We start from the raw sequence: 24,001 nt of genomic DNA on the forward strand, positions 1-24,001 counted from the left end.
ACAATGAAATATTTCTACACGTAATAACAATGCAAACACACTGCGGCATTGAAATAATTGAATGATATGCACTTGGTAACATAGACAAAAAAAAAAAAAGAACATAAGATACATCATTATACATTCACAGACGCGCTCTAAAGAGGTGAAAGCAATAGAGTTTTAAATTCTGACAGCGATAAATCCTGGAAATTGTAGCCTGTTCTATCATATGAATTCAGTAATCTAGGAAGGTTATCACACAGCATTCGACAACCGTAGTTAGTTCTAGAGCACGGAACCTTCCATACTTCACGTGTATGAGTTGATTTACGGTATGAATTCACGGATAGTTTTGCAAGTTCAACAAGTAAGGTATTGTTATGTTTGGTACTAAAGTAATATTCGCGTAATAGTCTGCAGTTATAGATGTTATGGGCTGTAGCAATGTTGTATTTCTCAAACAGGTTTTCAGTATGTGCGGCATACGGTACATTAGCCCGATGACACGTATTATTTTCTTCTGCATATGAAATAATTTACTCAAGTTACACTGAGTCGTGGTAACCGATGCCCATAATGTATGCGAGACACAAATAAAGCATTATAAATTAATAATTTTACAGAGACGGGTAAATTATATCTGTAGTGATTTAAAACACCTGTTATGCGGCTAAGTTTTTGGAGTACAAAGCTTACATGGTCGTCCAATTGCATAGTACTTGTGAAGTATACCCCGAACACCTTTGCAGAAAGAGCAAGTTCTATATTTGTAGATCTATATGCTAATGTTAGATCTGAAGGAAGACTCATGCCTTTGGTATGACAAATTACAGCCTTTGTTTTCGCTGTATTAATACTTTTAAATAGCTCTCTGTGAACCAATAGGATAGACTGCACAAGAACTCATTTGCCATAGTAATTAAATTGGTGCAAGAACCGGACGAGATGAAAACACTTGTGTCATCTGCGTAAATTATATATTTCACCTTTTCATAGATGGAAGTAATATCGTTAGCATATAAGTTGAAGAGCAACTTATACACTAACATTATACGTTCTGCATACCCTCCCTTGATGTATCACGGTCTGGCCACCTGGATTGTGTAGTTTCGTCTACAACAGTACAAAGCGCCGCAATTACCGTGGCCTTGCAAAAACTACGGACCTATTTTGCACGAAATATTGCAGTGCTGACGGACTCAAAGTCCGCATTACAACAATTACATCTTGGCCTACCTTGAGAGAAGTTTACAAGGCGATCTCTAGCACTGATCAAAGATCTAATGAGCGAGGAATTTACCGTAAAATTTCAATGGATCCCCTCCCATGTAGGAATTGAAGGAAACGAAAAAGCTGACGCTCTTGCACGTTTAGCGCTTGCATGTGTCACGTGCTCTTTTCTACAGAGCAAATGAATGTCAATTGCCTGGAATGTTCATGAGAAACCAACAGAACTCTAAGGATGCAATTCATAATCAATTTAGGGTGATCCACAAGACTCAACACCAAACCTATGTGATCCATGGACTCACTCGCGAGGAAGCAATGCCGTTGTATAGCATCAGGACCGATGCCACGTACACCCAAGCTTCGTCATTCACGACTGGACGTTGAGCTTCCCCGCTCTGTGCCCTCTGTGGCAATATCGGTGACATTGAACACTTCATTTGGCTATGCCCACAGTTCGACACAGAAAGAAACGCGATGGTGGACAGCCTGCAAAATAGTGGTCTTTCACACAGGACCTTGGAAGACATCATTTTCCCCAGAGGCCCCACGGCAATCGGGAAGAGATTGACTTCTGTGAGACATGGGAATCAGGAAGAGTGCTGATTGCCTTCTTGTGAAACACGGGGATCCTCAACACCTGGTGACACACTCCTGATCTCAACTCATAGGAGGCTCGGGCGAAACAATTGCCGGCTATGTATGCAGGGCTAACCCCACCTGCTGCAACACCACCACCACTTCCCCCAAATCGATGGGTCAGGATTTTAAGCCACGTGCTCTTTTCTACAGAGCAAATGAATGTCAATTGGCTGGAATGTTCAGGTGAAACCAACAGCTTCTCTGTTGACACAACAATCAAGAACTGGGTTTCTATAGTATGCCTTGAATTACAACGGCATTTCAAGCCTCCGGCTTCGGGTGGCGTGGTGGCATTTGCGGTGTGGGTGAAGACAGGGAAAGCATTCGGCTCGGCATCACTCGGGACTCGGAAAAACAGTCGACAGTCGCTCTTCCCACAGCCGCACAGTCACTGCTCGTGCTCCGCCATTCTAGTACAATTTCAAAATTTTTTTTTGAACTCCTGTCAAACTCTTGAAAACGATTAATCGAACATGTCTAATCGATTAAGTCGATTAAATGAAAGTTGGACATCGATGAACATTAATTGTTTTGTGGGATACTTTTATTCGATTACTCAATTAATCGTTCATCGATATTACCAACCCTAGTGCCAACATGACACCCTCGCATATTGAGAATAGCTGCCTGAGGAGCTTCGGCGCAATGCTACACCTTTCCATAGCTCTCAGTCCTTCGCCCGTCGGGTGGGACTACCCAAATTTTTTTTACTGACTTACACAAGCACTAGTTTGAGAAGACAAGTCTTGTGTCTTGTCATGTGTGGAATTGTCGCTTTCTAGAGCAGCAATTTAATTCCAAAGACTGAAGCAAGAACCTGACTACTCACGGATGCAGGAAGGTCTTGGCGCACAATGCAGTTGAAGTGGAATGCCTCGAAGAGCGCCTCCATGCGAAGTACATCGAGCTCCGATCCTTCACGCCGCTCAGCCAAACCTCCAAAGTCACAGTTGTTGATGATGATGCACATGCCTCTCGGTGAGTGAACCATGCTGTATACCTGCAGATATGGCAATTATTTTGCACAAAAAAATAAGCGTCAGGGCACCAGTGCATGGCAATCATTTGAAACTGATCCTTTCCAATTGGGGTATCTCATATTATCATATTCACTCGCATAATTAATGCACGTGCATGTTGTTTTCTTTTCCTTGCGTAATGAACGCACCCTCAACTTGCTGCCATGAAGTAGGAGAGACACAGTACGATTCGGTATCTGACACGGCGTCCAGCCATATCCATTCATATCCATTATTGCAAGGCCATTATTGGCCTTAATGAGGTTAGAAGAACTGGTGAGGCTTACAAAGTGCCGACTAACGGCCACGTCCTCTGCTACAGGAGTCTTCCAGATAAGAGAGAATTCAGGGTAGGATTTCTAGTCCATAAGGACATAGTGGGCAACATTGATGAATTCTGCAGCATTAATGAGAGGGTAGCTGAATAGAAGGTATAGAATGAAGGTAGTAAGAGCCTACACCCCAACCTCCAGTCACGATGATGAAGAAAAAGAACAGTTTTATGAAGATGGCGAATTAAAAATGAGAAACGTGCAAACACAGTAACTGTAGTCATGGGTGACTTGAATGCAAAAGTGAGTTAAAAGCAGGCTGGTGAGCAAGCAATTGGCAACTACGGCATCAATTCTAGGAACACTAGAGGACAGATGTTGGTAGAATTTGCGGAAAGGAATAGGCTCCGAATAATGAATACCTTCTTCAGGATGCACAGCAACAGGAAGTGGACGTGGAAAAGCCCATGGGGAAACAAGGAATGAAATGGACTTCATACTCTCTGCCGATCCCAGCATAGTGCAGGACGTAGAAGTGTTAGGTAGGGTAAAGGGCAGTGACCATAGGTTAGTGAGGACTAGGATTTCTTGCACTTTGAAGAGAAAAAGAATAAAATTAGTCAAGAAGAAACAGGCCAACCTAGACGTAATAAGGGTAAAAGCAGACCAATTCAGGCTGATGCTTGCAAACAAATATGCTGCTTTAGAACAGGAAGAAGACTACATAGAGATAATGAATAAAACCGTAACTAGGCTGATCTCAGAAGCAGCAATTGAAGTGGGCGGTAAGGCACCAAGGCAACCAGTAGGTAAGCTCTCCCAAGTAGCAAACTACCTAATAAAGAAACAACAAAGCATGAAAGTGTCAAACTCAAGAGATCTAATAGAATTCGCTGAACTGTCAAAACTGATCCACAAGAAGAAAGTAAGGGATATTCGAAATTATAATCTGGGAAAGATTGAGGAAGCCATAAAACATGGACGCAGCATGAAATCAGTGAGAAGAAAATTTGGCATAGGACAAGGCAAAAAGTATGCACTGAAAGATGAGCAGGGTAATATCATCATCGATTTCTATGACATAGTAAAAGCAGCGTAACAATTTTATACTGACCTGTACAGTACTCAGAGCAGCCAAGCTACATTCATTCAAAGTATTGATTAACTGGATACAGAGGCTCCTTCTATAACTAGCGATGAAGTTAGAAGGGCCTTGCAAGACGTGACCAGGAGAAAAGCTGCTGGGGAAGATGGAATAACAGTCGATTTTTTTCAAAGGTGGAGAAGATATCATGGTTGAAAAGCTTGCGGCCCTTTATACGCAATGCCTCACGACTTCAAGTGTACCAGAGAGCTAGAAGAACGCCAACATTATACTCAACCATAAGAGCAGAGACGCTAAAGAATTTAAGAATTATAGATCCATTACCTTGTTTTCAGTGCTGTATAAAATATTCACCAAGATAATTTCGAATATAATCAGGGCAACACATGACTTCAGTCAACCAAGAGAACAGGCTGGCTCCAGGAACGGATATTCTACGATGGTTCAGATCCATGTCATCAATCAGGTAATAGAGAAATCTGCGGGGTACAATCAACCTCTCTATATAGCTTTCATATTGAGAGGTTTATACGCATGATTTCAAGTGTACCAGAAAGCTGGAAGAACGCCATCATTACACTCATTCATAAGAAGGGAGACGTTAAAGCATTGAATAAATATAGACCGATTAGCTTAAGTTGTAATTAGCTTAATTTGTGGCTAGAATTTGTCAATTACAACATGGGGCATAAGTTAATATGTTAAAAACCTGATTGGTGAATTTTTGTTATTACTCGATTATGCATTTCAATTTTTTGTGCAAGTAATGTCCGCCTCTTCGAGTAGACCAGCTCATGAACTAGAATTGTGCTATCTGCCACAGGCAACCTATAAAAATTTTTTGAAAGTGTTTGCTGAAACACCCCGTATTAATGGCCTTTGCATGCAAGAAGTGATGTTTCCATTCCTAATGCGTAAATGTTGTAAATAATTAGTAGAGCTGTTTTTTATTTTTATTTTTTGTTGCCAGTCGTTACCATTGCCTACTGGAAAGAGAATCAATATTGAGACACATATCACTCAGTGCTTTTCACACGCCATTGAAGACTCTGCCGAAGGGGTCACTGAAGTCTGCAGGTTTTTTTCAGGGTCAAGACAGCACGCAAAGTAATTTGATGTGAGGTGAACATACATCATCATATTCATTCTCTAGGCATAGGCTATCCATTTAGTTAGCTAGCTCCTTCCCTTTAAAACATAATAAACTTTGTCTCAGCAGATATTTTAAAAAAATGATGAAGTGAGGAAACATGGATGAGGTAGCCGCCGTTGGTGCTTCGAATGCGCTTTTCCTCCTATTATCAGGATTTGCCAAAATAAAGCGAAAGTATAAATTAAAAACCGTGCATGGTCTGCGCCAACAATGATGTCGTAAGCTTTTAGCCACAACAAAAGTGAAAAGGCAGAGGCAACGCAAGAGAATCCTCAAACTATGTGGGTAACAGAACTCCGGTAATGACAGTTTAGGGTTGGGGGGGGGGGGGGTAGGCGACCGATCACCGGAGGGGGCTCCATCCCCGGAGCCCCCCCCTCCCCCCCCATAGTTGGCGCCTATGGGCGAGGTTCTCGCAACAGCATGCTGCTCACCTACGCCAGCTAGGCCTAACCAGCGCCGTCTCACCAGAGTCTGCAGCCAAAATTGTGGCTTGCTACAGAGTCAACGAAATGCTTGACAGTGGCTGCACAGCACTTGACAAGCAAAGGAACCACCTTGCCAACGAAAATGACGGCACATCCTGATTGTATGCTTCGATTCCTGGCCACACGCAGGTGCTTGGTCAACATGTTTTGCAAGTACACAGCCTTTGAAAATTTTTATTTCGCTTATAGTGCACTATCACTTATAATGCAGAAATTCATGACTTCTAGGACTAACGTTATAAGAGGTCTATGCTATAAAATAATGAGTCCACTAAGGTGCCAGCTTTTGCAACGATTATCGAGTCCCTGAACATTGTCTGCACCTTTGTTGAGTGCAGCGGTCGTGATTAGCTAGCTAGATATCGTGGCTCTTGCTGCAGGAAACTACCATACCAAGCAATCCCACATCAATGATTACTTCAAGTAGTTTGATACACAAAAATAAACATGATGTCCTTGTGCCATGCAGCTTTCTTTCTCTTCTTTTTTGGGTAATTTGAAGTTACACTTTATTTGAAGATTTCTCGAGGTCCGGTGGACTTCGAATTAATGAGGTTTTACTGTACTAGCTGCAGACAATAAAAGAGAGGCAAAAGTATTATTTTGCTATAGCATACGAAATGTGGCGCGCAGAACATCCCCGTCAAACGTGGTAGTTCTCTTTAAAGTAGTTGTGTGTAGTAGTACTTAGCACATTGCAATGAAATGAAGCCGCACAGAGTACACAGGGGGTTCAATTTACCCGAAACCCAATGCCCGTGGTTTTTCCCTTGCCGCCAATGGAAAGCACTCGCAAAAAAGAGTCATGGGCAGTCACCGTGGCATTTTACGCGACGAGAACCACTGACAGGACAACAAAGCTCCTCCGACAGGTTCAACCGATTCCAACAACTGAAACAACTGTACCTACGGGAACGCTGCGTGATCTACACGGACACGGCGGTTAACCCAAGCAAAGTACAAATGGCTTTCTTAAGCTGAACACACCACGAGATCCCAGCTACCCCTACAGCTATGCAATGGACTTTTCAGGTCCCTTCTTATTCAATATGCCGGCTTTACACGAGGTGACTTGCCCTCGTCAACTTGCCTAAGGTCAATGAAGCCCACATCTATACTGACAACCTCAGCACAGCCAGGAAGTTCGAAAGAGCAACGAAAATGCTGCGCATTTGTGAACAGGTTCACAAACTTCACAAGTCCTCACTACAACAGCGACCTTGCGGACCGAATGGCTCACTCCTTTCTCGCCACCTGTCTTTTCTCTTTCCCTTTCTTCTGACCCCAGCTCTGTCTTAACTGCCCGAACATCTATCCTCCTGCGCGCCACCCGTGTCCTCATTTTCCCACGTGTCTGCACCCTTTTCCACAATCTTGCACAGGTGGAGAAAGTCTCTCAGCGGAGACTTTGGGCCAGTGCACTCCTTACAACAGCCATCACCTGTGCCCGGGGTCAACCCAGGGTTCTCCACACGGTGGGCCACGGGTGAAATGTCACCCACTGCTACAGTTTACTGCCCACCGCCCCAATTGAATGTCCACCTTTTTGAGGAGGGACTCGGCTACTGGAATGGACAATTCCATCGAAGTTTCTGATTGTTTTTGTTTTGTTTGTTGCGATTCCCAGGTGTTCTTTTTGCCTAGCTTGGAAATATTACAAAGAAATCTCAAGTAGAAGTTGAGAAAATCACACTGTTATACCTTGCTGTCGACAAACGTCGTGCATAAATTGGGCATCAGAAGGTGACATCGCACCATGGATCGTGCAGCATTCCGAGCTACCATCTTGGTACCATTGCAAAGAGGAAAGATGGGAACTTAATATAGACGCAGCACTGCATATTGCGGCGCAACACTAAAACCAAAAGAAGAAAGCAAGAGAAAAAAAAGCCTGACATTGTGATTCATTACTGCAACAGGAAGTACTCCTATTGGCTGACGAAGGTTTGAATCGCTGGTGTGTGTTCCGTGCACATTTTGGCAGCACCGAGCCAATAATACGACATGGACAAATAAAGACTTCAAGGCTGCAGCATTGGACGACGACAACGGCAGTGAGAACTCATCATCACCATCACTGAGAACTCTCATCAGCACCACCACAGAGCTGGAATATGTTGCTGCTCTCAGATTTTTGCCAGGGGCTACCAAAGGAGCCATCTTCTTCTGAACTCTACCAATATGAAAGAAGTATTTTTTCCCTGCATTACAATTTCCAAACAAGTCTACTTCAGCAGCCCACCATTTAAATGACAACATGCCTCGTACTGGCTTGTTCCTGGTAGCTACGATGTCGATAATGAAATATTTCACAAAGCAGGCTACGCAGATCAAGCCAAGCATGTAGCTATGAGCAAAGATGCCACTGTGATAGAACACACACGCAAAAGGTCCTTACCTCATCTCCATGTTTCCAATCCTTGGCTGGAACCACTCGCATCTCTGAGTCGCTGGCTTCACCTATGGATGTCCCATGACCTGCAGGACCTGCACGGAAAGAGGACCGTCTCACAGAACAGTAAGAAAAGGGCTTGGTTGGTGCACCTGCCCGCTGTACGGATACAATGCATCAATGAAGTAGTCGAAAAATCTGCAGAGTACCCTGTAGATGGCTTTCACAGATTATGAAAAGGCATTTGATTCTGTCCAGATACCAGCAGTCATGGAGGCACTGCGTAATCAAGCAATACAGGAGGCATACATGAATACCTTCGGAAATACAGTGAACACACTTATAACGATACCAATTTTAACAATATATTGGTTATAACAATGCGCAGCTGCTGCACCGTCAACTTTTGTACGTTTAATCCGCTTACTACAATTCCGCGACACCGCATTATTGGTTATAACGATGAAGTCTGGCTGCAGGGTGTCCGTGCCGAAAGGTAATGGAATGCGAAATCCTTGAAAAAATGAAAGAGAAATTCGAGCCATTGCATCCTAGCTCGCCGCGCCAACGGCCGCTGCACGCTCATACAATAGAACCTTTTTTCCAGCCTTCTCCCCATTGCCAGTCCGTGCACCTCTCTCCCGTTACCCTTCCACCCCTCCGAACACAAATGGGCTGTGTCCATATCTCTATGCCGCGCCAATCTCTGAAACAAGAATAGAACACACCAACTGCACTGACAGTGCTGCTCCCAGGTTGCTCGCTGGCCCCTCATTCTGCACAGTTCTGCAATGCCCTGCCCACTCTCAAGTTCAAGAAATGGCCACAGAGGGCGGAAAAATCGAGTGCGCGGCACTATTAATAAAACAAGTATAGTACAACGATTCAAAAGGTGCCCCCATGAGCGCAATACTCCCGCTAGAGGCTCCGCAGTAAGTGCAATTTTAACCTACACACGTTCTCCCACCCTAATCGAAGCATTCTTATTACATCACAAAGAGTACGAAATTATTATTCCTAACTATACATTGTACGTTTCAGTACTTACTCTGCTTTTTTTTTCACCATTATAAACGCAAAATAACGTTCAAGCATCATTGACCTCCCACGTGACCTCTGGCCTGGATTTAAACTTTTACCTGCTTATTCACGTGCACGGCAGGCACAGAATTATTGGTTTGTACACTTAAGCTGGTTCCTCATTTTTTGCTAAAACATGTTTATTGCCCTTCATTATCTCGTGCTATTTAAATTACGAGCAAGATGTAATCCCAAAAGCTAGGTTTCGGTTGTGAACACATCTACACTGAAACGGGAGCTGGATTTTGGTGCAACTGAGGACGGCAATAACGGTGAGTCATTTAACATCCCTGCTTGAATCGTTATGTAATATTCATCTCGTTAACCTACAGGTGAAGACAAGTTACCCAACTAGATCCTGCATTACATATGGGCTGTCAGAACTCTCCGTTACTGTTTCCGAAATAAACATTTAGTTGCGAGGTCGTCGTTATGCACACAATCACGAAAGAGAGAGCGATATCGGAACATGCGTCACATTTTTCATCTTGTAGCCATGGCCATAGGCAACTGAGTAGCCTTTAAATATATCTTTCTTGTTTTTCAAGTCAGCTGAAAACTTTTGTCCAAAAAAACGAAATGCCCTTTGGTAAATTGAAGTGAAAGTACTGAATTTAATGTATTAAATAGTTGCCCCCAGGATAACTCACCCATGTTTCGTACTTGTTGGTTTGAATTGTTCTTGCTGTTCGGTTTCGTTTACCTTGGGGCACTTATTTTGCAGTAGTGAAGCGGTGCAACCAGTTCGTGCAGAAAAAGAATGCATCAGTTTCAATAGCTTCATGTGTTCCATGCATTTGTTTGTGGAACCAGCAGTGTGATCTCTCCTATTGTATAACTGAGCACAAAAATGGTCTCATTTGTGATCCTAATAATACTGAAGCTGTTCACATGCACTGTAGTTAGGCAGACATCAAATTTATGGCTAGTAGCAATATTTATTTAATTACCATGCTGCTGAAGCACACTAGAACAAACAGTGTACATTTGCATGTGTTCTGCAGTCGCAAACCACTACAATATATATGTCACAACGTTTTGCATTTCATATTGCAAAATTGTGCTTTTTCAATTTCTGATGCAGTGAAAATTTCTGTTCCAGACATGCAGTAAACAGGATGGCACCAGTGTAAAGCAACACACTCCACGCACTAAAGACAAGCTACTTCCTGCTACAACTAGGCCATTGTGTGCACTTTGGCTGCTACTACAAGGTAAACACTGGGTTCAGAAATAAATATGCTTGATATATGCTGTATTGGCTTACTAGTCTTCAGATACATGTCATTTGTTTGTAGCAGATATGAATGTTTGCTCATATTTACGGTTCAGCATAACTGGTTCAAACATAAAAGAAAACACTACATGAGTTTGGCTAATCTGTGCTGTATCTCATGTGTTACTGTTCTGCCCCAACAGTCTGCAACCAAGCACATCTTGGTCCAATATCACAGAAGCCCCCATCGACACCAACAGGACAGGGCTGGAGTAGAATTCGCAAAGCTTTTACTCCACAAACAAAGAAGCAGATCCAGAAGTATTTGGATGAGATATCAAGTTTACGGAGGACTGTGTAAAGACTGAAAAGAGCCTCAGCCATCATTCCACCAGCATGGATGTTGGCCGCGTCATCCAGGTATCTCAACAAAAGAAATTCTTCGTGTTCAGATGTGCCTGAAACCTCTGAACAAGCATTGACAACGCTGGCCAAAAGAGTTCCGTCAGTTGCCCTTTTTAATCAGCTTCCTGCCATTGTCAAATTCAATTTGTGCCCAGTATCAATTTTTTTCTATGAATCCAAGCTTTCTCATTCCCCATTCTTGTTAGAGATCATTCTTATTCCTCATCCAAACATTAAGGTCAACCAATTCTTTGCTCATACTTAATACTAGTCCCTGTCTAGTAGCATAACATATCTGTAGCAGTATTTTCTAGTGTACGTTGCCATGTGCAATTCCTCTCCTGAAATAGATGATGAGGCATCAGCATGTGTCTTGCATTGACCTTTGCACCATGTGCTATGTAGGTAGCATTTGACTTTTCTGAATGCTTTTGGCCTTCAGTGCTTGCAGAACAGAGTGGCTTCTTTCTTGAATGCAAACTTTCTCATTCCCATATTGAATTCCTAGTCTCACTCAGGATTGCTCTTCTTGCTCGATAGCCTGGATTTTTGCGCAAGCTCCACTGCAGTGATACGGTTGGTAATATCGATGAACAATTAATTGATTAAAAGTATCCTGCAAAACGATTGATCTTCATCTATGTCCACCTTTCATTTAATTGACTTAATCGATTAGGCCTGTTCGATTAACGTTTTCGAGAGTTCAACAGGAGTGGCGAAGCTTTATATGTCAATAGTCGGATACAACTCAAGTCTGCAGTGAAGCCGAACCCACACCCTCATAACCGCCAGCCACTGTTCCTCCGCGAGGCTGCAAATAGTTCCTACTTCAAAGTTTCCCTGTTACCTAAATAAGGCGGTAACCACAAAAATAAAATTATAAACGCGTAATTTTATACGTTTTTGCTCAACTATTATAGTAGAAAGTACAAGTACAACAAATACAGTCGTATCAAGTATGACGCCATTTTGAAAACGTCGCATGACGACGATTCTGTTTGCTTCTGTGATTGGCTGGCAGAGAAACATAACCCCGTGTGGTCCGTCTGCCTTTTTTGCGAACTGCTGTTTTTAAAGTTATATCCTACTATAGGCGAAATCATATATGGCTAGGCGAAATCGCCTGTGTGCACAAAACTATTATCTTCAGCATTCGCTCGAGTGTCATCGTCTTCTTCCGCAGCTGGCTCGTTGGCATCCCTCGGGTTGCGCTCGTGCTCGGCATGCACTCGTGCCACTGCTCCCGCGTTCGTCGTCGTTATCTGCTTCCATAGCTGGCTGCGTAGCCGCTAATCATTGCAGCATAGAATTTCACTTCTCTTTTGTCGTCGTAATGGGGAGGCCGCGCTTACGGTGCTATGAGCCATTGCTTATAGCATAGCCATTGCTTATGAGCCATTGCTTTTGGCAGTCGGCGGCACGTCCAGAGCTGGCCCTAAACGACTCATTTTGTTACTGCAGGTGCGCAAGTACGTCACGAAATCTTCACGTGGTGCTACGGATCGAATATTCTTCTGCACGAGACGGTTCAAGGGCGTGACAGCTGTGCTGGAAATACGGGGAACTTTTCTGGTTCTTCGTGACTTTGGTTCCCGACGCAAAGTGGTGCCCTGATTGGCACATATCGTCATCCTCCCTGTAAAAAGGCGTCGCTTTCAAGCGGCAAGCGCAGTCGGCGGCACGTCCAGAGCTGGCCCTAAACGACTCATTTTGTTACTGCAGGTGAGCTGATTTCGCTATCGCCTCGTTCCTGTGCCCCTCTCGTGCCGCTGACTGCAGAACTGCCACTTGATTGAGTGACCGCGAGTGTGTGTGTTTTTTTTTTGTTGTTGTCGTATGCGCATGTGATGGAGGGAAAGAAGTGCACTCAGTGCGGGTATAGGTTTTCTGACGAGGACCGATACATGGAGTGCTCTAGCTGTGCATCGTTGTATCACCTCGGACAGGAGTGCTCGGGTGTGGCTGAGGGCACCTTTTCGGTCATGAGCGCGAAAAGGAGAGACAAGTGGCGGTGCAAAACATGCAGGTCAGGAGATGCGTCCCAAGGTAGCTCTAGTCAGCTAACAGCTATTGCCGAGAAGCTATCGTTGCTGGATTCCATTCGCGAACAAGTCGACGCGCTTTCCTTGATTCCATCAAAGATAGACGAGTTGCTGTGCTTGAAGTCTGAGATTGAAGCAGTGAATACAAAAATGCAGGAAATACACGACTCGGTTGAGTTCCTGTCAAGTAAATATGATTCCTTGCTGCAAGAAGCAGCTACTCGTGACAAAAACATCTCGGCATTGTCGTCGAGAGCGGCGATACTTGAGGACCAAGTTGCTTCGCAAGAAGCTACCATTCAAAGCCTTCGAAGTGAAATGAACGCCTCTGAGCAGTATAGTAGGTCATCGAACCTGGAAATTCATGGTTTATCCCAAAGTCCTGGCGAGAACTTGACTGCTACCGTTTCCGGGCTGGCTGCTCAGCTGGGCATTAACGCATTTCTTCCTGGCCATGTCGTATCCGTGCACCGGTTGCCTGGGAAGGGCGGGAAACCAGCGCCAGTTTTGGTGCGCTTTCTTTCGGCAGGCAATCTGTGGACAGCTGGCTGGCAGGGCGGAAGAAATTGCGTCATTTGGCGCAGGGAAAGGAGCCCTTCATTTTCTTTGTCGAGAACTTGACAAAATACAACAGAGAATTGTTCTGGGCGACGAAATCTAAGGCTAAGGAAGTGGATTTCAAATTCGTGTGGGTGAAACACGGAAGAATTTACGCTCGGAAGAAAGAAGGTGACCCAATCCTGCGTATAACGAGCCTTTCTGACTTGTCTCAGCTAGCCTGACTATTCTTTTTTTTGTCTTTTGTAGTCTTTTCTTTGAGCCATGGCTACGTGTGAACAATTCCGAGACTTTCCTTCTTTCACCAATACCTTTTCAAAAGTTGGCGAAAGCACTTTCACTATTTTTCACGTAAATGTGCGCAGTATTCGCAAGCACTGGAATGGATTTTGTCTCCAAGTTGTCGCTGTGCATGACATAGCTGATGTTTTTGTCTTAACTGAAATTAATATTGGGCAAGAGCATATTGGTCTATTTTCCCTCCAAGGTTATCACAATCATTTTTTTACACGGAAAGACGGCCGTGGTGGTGGAATTGCTGTTTTTATCAAAGAATGCTGGATTTCAAGTCCTCTGAATATAACCTTTACAACTGCTGAATCGCTAGCGCTTCGTATTCACACACAACATTTTGCCATCACTTTGCTCGCTATTTAGAGACCTCCAAACCAAAGCGTCAGAAAGTTTGTGGATGAGTTGCGACTACTTGCTTTTCCATCTGGTCATGTGTGCATGATAGGTGATGTTAACATTGATCGGCTGAAAGAAGAAAGGCACATCGTAGCTGAATACTTGAACACGCTCGCTGACTTTGGGATAGAAGCCGTTATCAACCTCCCGACACGTGTCGAAGTTTTGGGCGCATCACTCGTGTCTTCATGCCTAATCACGCGAACGTCCGTTCCGAGAACGACCAGGTTTTCCCGTTTACTGTTGAGCAAAAGCTGTCGGACCACTTCTTTGTGGGGTGCAGCTTTATTTCGTCGCAGCGTATTACCGTCCAGAAAGCGATATCAGAAATTGACGTCGTTGATAACAGGAAGCTTGACTTGTCGTTACAGCATTACGATTGGCGATCTTTTCTTGCGGAAGTTCCTGCAAGCAAACTGTATGAATCTTTTACTACTGTTTACACGCAGATTGTGAACTCGTGTAGAAAGGTGGTCGTCATAAAACAACGAAAACCGGATTGCCCATGGATAAGCGGAAGTGCCTTATCCGTTATAGCAGAAAAGGAATATGCTTGGGCGCGTTATCGTCGTTCCCCTAAAAATCAGTCTTTTCGCGCAGCGTATAAGATGGCTCGCAATAAGGTTACCGCGGTGCTTAGAGCTGGACGACGAAAACACTTCCAAAATAAGTTTTCTGAATCTAGAAATAATCCATCCAAGGCCTGGTCTGTTGTTAATGAGTTAAGGGGTCGTCCACGCAAAGGTGCGTATGAAACCATTGCTAAAAATTTTGGACCTCCGTCTATTGTCCTAGCGGACCAATTCAACCTTTTTTTTTTTCGTGTGCTGCAACAAACTGGTCTAGTAATACTAGTTATCCTGGGCCGCCATCGGTGGCTGTGTCTGCCTTTCTACCAGAGTGCACTGAAGAAGATATTCGTTATATCCTCTTCAACTTCAAACAGGGCAAGTCAGTGGGATGGATGGTGTGTCTGCTGACGTTCTTCGCAGAAACTTCGCGGCTCTGAAGAGTGTTCTTTTAGCTATCATAAACGACATTATTGCAACACAAATCATGCCATCTGGCCTTAAGGAAGCACTTGTGGTTCCCCTTTTCAAAAGTGGGCAGGTGAATTCTGTCACAAACTATAGACCTATTTCCATACTTTCGTGCATTGCTTTGATACTTGAAAAACATATTTTTCAGGTAATGCAAACCTTCATTGATGCACAGAACCTTTTATCGGCCAACCAATATGGATTTACCTCCGGGCGCGGCACTAAGTTAGCGCTAGATGAGCTAACTGATTTCCTTAATAATGCTCTTGAAAGCAGCCAATTTGCTTGCGCATTATTTTTAGACGTATCCAAAGCTTTTGATTCCGTGAATCACGATGTCTTACTTTGTAAACTTCATAGCTATGGCTTCCGAGGGCCTTTCCTGTCTCTCCTTAAGAATTACTTGCATCGTCGGAGTCAAGTTGTAGTAATCGGGAATATTAAAAGTAGGCCCACACAGTTGTCCAGGGGTGTTCCTCAGGGATTGGTTTTAGCACCCCTTCTATTTAACTTATACGTTAACGATCTCGCTCAGTCCATTCTTCATTGCCGAGTTTTCCAGTATGCTGACGACACGCTTCTGGTATCGCGTCATGCTAATTACGATCAAGCTGTGACTGATTTACAAGTTGACACTGTAAATGTCATGAGTTGGTACATTAATAACTTAATTTCTATCAATCAAAATAAAACTAAACTTGTATGTTTCCATAATCCCCTAAAACGTGTTTCTCGCATCACTCCCTTGTTTCTTCATTCTCCTCAGTGTAATAATTGTGCCTGCTCTCCTATTCCATACCTCTCAAGTGTCAAATATCTGGGTGTTCATTTTGATTCAAGTATGTCTTGGGATAGTCATTTGGCTAACGTTTGTGACCGGCTGCGCAAAATAGCATGTATACTATACTCTATCAAAGCATTATGCCCTGTTTATATAAGGAAAATGATAGCTCACACATTAGCATACAGTGTGCTGCGCTATGGAATTTGTTCTTTTTACTTTTGTTCAGTGTTTTGGCGCAAAAGAGTTGATTGCTTACTAAAATCTATAATTCGTGCTGGTAGTGTGCTGGTAGTGGTAGGTATGGTGTTCAAATTCCCAACAACTCTAATCTCTTTTTGTCATCACGCATGCCTTCCTTCAGATTGTTATTTAAAGAAAGCGTCATTCTTATGTATCTATGGAATAATGAATTCTGCCTCCCATACGTCCCTGTTCGTACACTGCGCCCACGTGGCCATTTCATTTTGCCTAGAGTGCGCACTAGGTACGGTGAACGTGTTCGTGCTTTTTATGTGCCAAGTGCTCTAAATGACCTCCCAACCAATGTTTTCTCGTTAGGCAGTCGGAATGACGTAAAGTCTGTTATATTTGATTTGTATGCTTAATTTCTTTTTTCCTTCCTACCTGTTTTTTTTCTAGCTTTTTCCCTGTTTTTTTTTTTTTTTCACTTCAGAAATGAACAGATACGAATTGACAGTGGCGCATGCTCCGTTTTGTGCCCTGCTGCCGGACACTGCCCCACAAGCCATTGTCGGCTTGGGCAGGCCCGTATTTTTGTACCCTGTAAATCCACGAATAAAGATCATTATTATTATTATTATTATGATTAAGGGGGTATGAGCCATTCATTGTCTTACGTAACGGACAGATTTAATTTTTGAAGCAATTTGATTTAGAAGAATTGCAAGCGAAAGTGGCGGGCGAATGCTGCTAACCACACCACTAAGCAAATTCGAGACATCGAACGCAAGCGACAACGGCGAACTGCGGGCATACCGTCAGTGATGCTCTCTCTGTCGCAGCCAAACGTGTGTGTAACCTCATAATTGAGAAATACTTTAATGAACCCTAGGGATTAACCCAGTGATAAATACCGGGGCCGCACGTTTCAGCTTCGCTGGTTCACCATCTTCACAGAGTGGTAGGGCCAACGAATTTTTTCATTCCAGACTAAGTGCCATTTTATAACATATATTGTTTATCTTGTCAAAAGCCACTAGTGCCAACTATAGCTCGTCTTTAACAAGGTAAAGATTACCTTTATCAAACGTTTATACACTTGTGTTTCAAACTTGGTTCCGCCTTTCAAATATTAAAATAGGGCCCTACAAAAGTAGATAACTGTCATATGTATGAGGCCGCCTTTGGCACAAAAAAGAAGAGGAGCACGTGAAGCACGGTGTTCGGAACAGCAAAAGCTCTCGAGGCACGTGAGCCGAGGCGTAATCGAGGAATGAACGATGCTGTCCATTGATTATTGACGTGGCTCCGGGCCAGGAAGGTCGCATCGCCAGCTACGCTCTGGCGACGGGAGACTTGGGGGTCTGGCTGAGTCCGTGACGTTGGCTGTCCAAGGTGTGGCCATCGACCTCAGCAAGTTCGAGTGAGGCTCCTGGACTGGCTGCAGCTTCTCACGGCAAGACCGGGCACCCCAGAGAGGATCCCTCTTCTGCGGCAGACCGGCACGTTCGATTCTCCGCGGGACCCACGTCGGCACTCACGAAGAAGTTGCGACGCATCCCGACGCTATGCCTATCAAGGTGGGCCTAGTCAACGCCGCGCCACGTCAACGATGAAGTTTGAGACACCGGCATCTAAGACAAGCGCACTGACGGGCAGACGGCAAGGCAGAGACTACAAAATCAACTAGAGCACTGAATTCTTGGAAGAAGAGTCGACGAGCTTGGGACTTGGACATACGTGCAACGACGAGTGCAGTAAGGCGACTCTTATTTGTAGCATCTCAGCGGTAGGACAGGGTTGCCTGACTTTGGAGGATTAGCCGCCACAGACAAGCGTAGGCGTAAATTAGAACATGTTAGTATATTAAGCTTTAAGTTATACAGGTGTTTGTATTTGTTCGCTATGTTTTAGTGCATTCGAGTTCTATTTCAAGTTTGAGCTTACAGTGTGACTAAAAATCTGTTTGCTGTGTCGACATACGTCTTCTATCTCCATCTCTTATAACACCCGCACGCCCCCGAGATCGGTGACAAAAACACGACAATAACTGCATTTCAGGCTTTTTGAAAGTGCGCATCAAAAATTTTGATTAATCGATTAATCGATGAAAACCCTGCATCGAAAGCGATTAATCGAATAAAGGCTAAAATGATTAACGATTATTCGTTAATCGAATAAAATAATTAATCAACCATCCCTACGAAGTGATTGATTGCAAATCTGGTTTCACTGCTGTTCCCACTAGGTTGTGGTCGCTGTGTTACGTTTCTCCGATGTGGGGACCTGGTAAGTTGCATTGGGAAGCAGTCTCTCGAGGTAAGCACCTGCTCCTGCAGTCCGCACAGCGACATAGACTCCCAATTAACACGCACCGTGATTGGCGCTCCCCATTTTGTCATTTTCTGCTGCAGCCGTGCGCAAATTTTGCTTGTGGCCTTCGTCAGCTGCGATTTGGTGTGAACAGAGACCAGCCTACCTGATAACATGATTCGAAGTGTATGAAGTTGATAGCCACATGGGCATAAAGGCCCGCAAAAGTGGCTGCCGAAGGTGATGCCCACGAAACCGACTTGTCCATACTGAGACAAAGTGGGGTACCAAGTGTGAGCGACACGTTAGTGGCCCCAAAAGACAAAAAGAAACGTGCAGGTTGAGAAGGAGGTAATGCTAAAGTGCCGGGTAGTCCATGACGCTTTGTTAGGTGCAGCAGCAGACGCCTGCATCACCCGATTGCTTTGCAATGCAAGTTGCTAATCTTCAACGACGACTGTTGGTGGGATAATCATGTGAGTTTACAAGCTCGCGTTAATCGTTTCAGCGTATCTCATCATCCAAATTTGATTTCTGCTCTTGTACGAGAAGGTGCACTGCTTGTTCTCTGCCAAGAAAGTTGCATCTCCTGTTCAATCACTTGTGGCTTGTTTGTATGGGCGTCAGTAGAAGCTCTTTGGTCTCCTGGCAATTAGAATGCACCAGCTACGTGGCAGCCAAGGCACTGAGGCATGCTGGAATGCCAGCAGCGCGAGCACAGCGTGTACCAGCGTCCTCTACCTGTAAAAAGCAGCTATAGTGCTTTTAGCACGACAAAAGAAAATTGCATTTTTGCTTCCTATAGAGCAGTGCCATCTGTCGGGTACCCACGTAAGTTCCATGTGTGGCCATTTCTTTTCGTACCAATGTAGAAGGTACAGTTTCCTTTCTCTAAAGTTGGTTCTTTATTCTGTGGTTCTGCCAACGGATTAAGTTGCTCGTGCTCGTCTTCGTTGGTTGCGTAGAAGTCGTTCCGGGCCACGTGGTTTCCCCACCTTGTTTGACTTGCCGCCAAAATGGAAGATAGCTGATCATCAGCAATGCACGATGTTGCCGGTGAAAACAAAGCACACTGCTACAGATTTGGAAATGAAGTGCAGTATTGTGAGGGACTACAAAGACAGTAAAAAAGTGCGACTTGGTGAAGAAGTAAGGCATTCAATGTACCAAGTTCACCGGCGAACTCGCCTGTTCTGTGGCCTCGCCGACCATTCCCCAGCATTTCACACAAAATGAAACAATTAAACGCCGCAGGTTTCATTTATCAGTCTCACAAAATATGTAAAGGAATGTGTACAGCGTACAAATCACTAGTCATCAGTTTTTCACGCTAATGAGTGATGATGCTGTCACAATGAAATGCGTCACTTGCCTAAAGCCGTGCAGGGTACAGGAGTCACTTTTTTTAAATCAAGGATGATGTGCTGGGCAATGGTGCCTGAGACACTTAAGCTGACCCAATCGAATGCTCTATCATTTATGTGTGCTGCACCAGAGCACAAGATATTGCAGCATGCCACACTACTTGGTTTGCTTCCCTGTTTTAAGTGCTATTTCCTCATAATATCCAGAATGACTTGACAAAAGTTCTATCTCCGGGCCTCTCCCCGTCACCACTTTTATCTTGTAACAGTCAACGATGCCTTCCATAGTGCAAGCATATGAGCATGCCAAGATATCTTGTTGCAGAGAACAAAGCTGGCATTCACAGGGCTATGTTAGGTGGCGAATACACTTTGCTTATGTCGAAACACCACGGCAAACTAAATAAACCAGTAGCACAGCATGCCAAACTTTTTATGCACGTCCTGCACTAGCCAGCATCTGTCACAATGGCGATGGGAACCTACCATGTGCACAGGGTTACCGGCATTATGCAAAAGGTATATAGTGTTAGTCTTCATACTCTATTACTCACATCTTTTTTGTTTACTCACATACATAATGCTTTCTTTGCGGTTTATTTAGGTATGGTTTAGCATTAGCATTTTGGGCCCCCGCTTTTCATGACATCGGTATTTTTCAGTTTAGCATTGTATAAGTTGCAAGCGCAATGCATTCTGATGTTAATGTTCTGAGTGGCACATGAGTCCTGCACTAATCAGCCGACTGCCCAGCCATGCTCACAAGCACCTGTGCTTAAGTGTGCTGGTTGTTTAAATCTATACGTATCAGAGAATAAACAAATTATTATCAATCTATCTACACTGTGGAAGTGTGTTTTCCATTGTGCCGTAGTGGCACGCCAGAATCCTAGCACTCAAGACCTACACGTACCACTTTGAGCGGAGTCAACGACCAGACGAGCATCGCCACCACCAAAAGCCCGAACCGGACGAGAGGAGGGTGGCACCGCAGCAGAGACAGGTGGTTCTGGCAGCACCTCCCCCGTCAGCAGGGTGACTGCCTGGAACATGCGTTTCTCTCGAAGGATGGCAACAAAGCGGTCGAAGGCCAGCGGTCCCCTCTTGGGAAGCCGCTGCAGCAGGCAGAGGTTGCGCTCATCCAGGCCCTCCTTCTCCTGCGAGAAGCCAGTGGGGAAACGTGAGGCACTGCGGTCTTTGCAAATGTCACACTACCCCTGTCATGCCCTGCGCATGCTGTGCTTTGGTTATCAGCCTGAAATATTCTGGTGAAAAATTAACAGTTCAATCAATCATTGAAGTATGCTTATAGATAAAGAAATATGCAGCTGAAGCCCCCAAAGGATATAAACCGCAGGTGGGAACACCTGTAGTAGTGCAATAAAGAGGCAAGAAAGTGAAGAGACGGTAAGGGTTTAACTCTTTGTGGTCATTCCGGTCGGGAACTATATTAAGCGTTTTGGATGATGCACAGAAAAGGCACTCATGCAAACGTATGTGCAGAGTAAGTCATTACATCAGAAAGATTCATTTATTCCTGAGGGGGTCTAACAGTGCACAGTCTCAAGCCAGCATCATGTTAAGGGTTATCACCATAAGAAGATTCTTCTCTGGGGTCCCTTCTTCAGTGTTCTCACCTGAGGACATTTACTGGTCACCTGAAGGTGGAATATATTCCGCCTCTGCACTCAAATTTTCTTCAGGTTTGTTTTTTAGATAAAATGCATGCAGAAAAAATGTTGCTATGCTCTCGGTGCTTTGCGCTACAAAACACACATATTCACGTGTACTGCTAAAAAATGCTGCCCTTGCGTGCAGACACTGCAAAGTCATATCAATAGTTGAAAAAGTTCCTGAAAAGTGATGCAACAAGCACAAAGAAAAAGCATGCACTTCTGAAGGCTCTGATCAGGATGCTTCTGAAAATAGGGAAAGGCCAGCCACATGACCACAAAGGGTTAAATAAGAAGTGAACAAAAGAAGCACAAGGAATATAAAAACAAATATAGTTAGAGAAGTCTTGGAAATAAATAAATTATTGATTAATCAAAAATTATCTTTCGCTTAAATACTTTAACAAGCATTAGTTCTGTCACTTCAGGTGTAGGAAAGTCCATAGAGAGATGGAGGAAAAAATATTGTTCAATTTCACATAATTGGTATTTACTACGGGTGAGTGAATATTAGAAACTTGAAATATGAATAAAATAGTCCGTGCCAATTGATTCATATTCAATTTGAGAATTCACTATTAGCAATCGACAAATGTTTGCTTCTGTTTGATTGGGGCTCAGGAAGAGAAACAGATGCAAGTGACGGCCGTTCAGAATGATTCTGCTGCAGCAGAACTGGGTTCATTTTGCAGAGGTTACAGCGTGAACACACAGGGCAGGTAAGTCCCGCTCAATTCAATAAGAATGCCTCGCTTGTAGAAGGCCTAACTACAGACCCAACTACGCCATCTGTGGGTGCTTTCAAAATGCACCATTTAAAGGAGCACTGGGATGCAGTTACCCTTTTATTCAGTCTTTGCACAGTATGGATCTCGGCAATGCTTTAACTGCCATCACGGTGCCATCATTAAAGTATTTAGTTTTTTTATCCACACATAATGCACATTATTCACTAACCCCAGCAGCATGCAGCAGTTAGTGTGATAACATACACTGTTTTCCCTGACTGATTTCAGAACGCAGTTTGCACACTGTTTTCTCTTACTCGACAGACAGATGCACACACCAAAAAAATGAATAAGATGAAGTTTTACAGCCCTTCCCACAGGAAGCAAGTGAACATTTAGGGCTGCCACTTCACGCTGGAGGATTACTACCATAAAAGAGAGTTTTGGCATGTCCGGTAAATGCACGTGGACTGGGCATTTAGCCAGGTGGGTGGAAGCAGAAATGTGAGTAGCCTGCAGAGTGGAGCCACCTGGTGGCACAGAGCTCAAACAGAGAATTACAGAGCTAATATAGCAGTGACCAAGTGTATTTTACTTTGATTCTGGTGTAAATTTTCGGCAGCAGCACAATTACAAACATGCTGCCCCTTTAAGTGTTTAAAATGTTTTACACTTGGTTACAACAATCTCAGCTCTGTGTTTGGCTGGTTGAGATCTGCACCGCCAGGTGGCTGCACCGTGCACGCCGCTCATGTTTACGCCTCTGCCCATACGTCAAAATGCCCAGCTCACCTGCGTTTACCGAAACACCGGACACGCGCGGCGCTGCGACAGAACGCTCTCAATGGACGCTGCTTGAATAGCTCTAGCTAAGGATCTACGGCCAGGCGGCTAAAGGAGAGGTTGGAGAGGCTTCGCACGCTAGCTCCAAGACACTGGAAGTAGACAACACGACGTCACATCATGACGCAGAGCCAGGGAAGGCGGAGTTTAGCCCCTATCGCTGAGCGAACAAGTTGAGGAAAAGCAGTGCTAGAGAGGAGGGTAATTTGTAATCATTTGTGGCTATCTTAATGCGACATGCTTCACTTAAATTGTGGTGTGAATGTTTTACTGCAGTTGTACCATATGCATCCACAAAATTTGCCCAAACCGTTTCAAAGATCCCCCCCCCCCTTCAACTTTCGTTTACAGATCCCAATTTCCATACCTCATTTTGCCTGCAACTTGAGATTGTACAAAGAATGTTTTGAAGCAAAATGATTTGCAGCAATAATAGCCCCGCAGGCTATATGGCTGATACCTTTACAATGGTATCTCTTTCACCTGACAAATGAAAAGCCTCCCCTGCAAGGTGGCGAGTTTCACTACAAGGAAGCGTCATAGCAAATTAAAGATCAGGTTATGGATACTAAAGCAAAAAAAGGAAAGGCAATTTCACAAGCGCATCTCTACAACATCCTTTTGAGGAGCACGTGCCATTGCATTCTTGACCTGCCACTGACTACACACGTTTAAGGCCTGGGCTAACTTAAGCACAATAGAATACAAAAGACGAAGAGATACACAGAACAGAGTGCTAACCAGAATCATCATTTACTGAGCACACTGCGAAATTTTTGTAGCCTGAAGCCATCACCCAATGTGC

General features: G+C 44.1%; 1 protein-coding gene across 1 annotated transcript in view; it reads right to left on the minus strand.

Moving 5' to 3' along the window:
* The window catches only part of LOC119445431 (caspase-7), a 68,985-nt gene that overhangs the window by 42,579 nt on the left and 2,405 nt on the right, over positions 1-24,001 (minus strand). Inside the window, exons 2-4 of the mRNA XM_037709716.2 lie at positions 20,866-21,109; positions 8,287-8,375; positions 2,681-2,851 (exon numbers count right to left, since the gene is read on the minus strand). Coding sequence (XP_037565644.2) covers positions 2,681-2,851; positions 8,287-8,375; positions 20,866-21,109 — 504 coding nt within the window. The remainder of the gene's footprint in view (positions 1-2,680; positions 2,852-8,286; positions 8,376-20,865; positions 21,110-24,001) is intronic.

The sequence above is a fragment of the Dermacentor silvarum genome, chromosome 3 (assembly GCF_013339745.2).
Source record: "Dermacentor silvarum isolate Dsil-2018 chromosome 3, BIME_Dsil_1.4, whole genome shotgun sequence".
NCBI lineage: Eukaryota > Metazoa > Arthropoda > Arachnida > Ixodida > Ixodidae > Dermacentor > Dermacentor silvarum.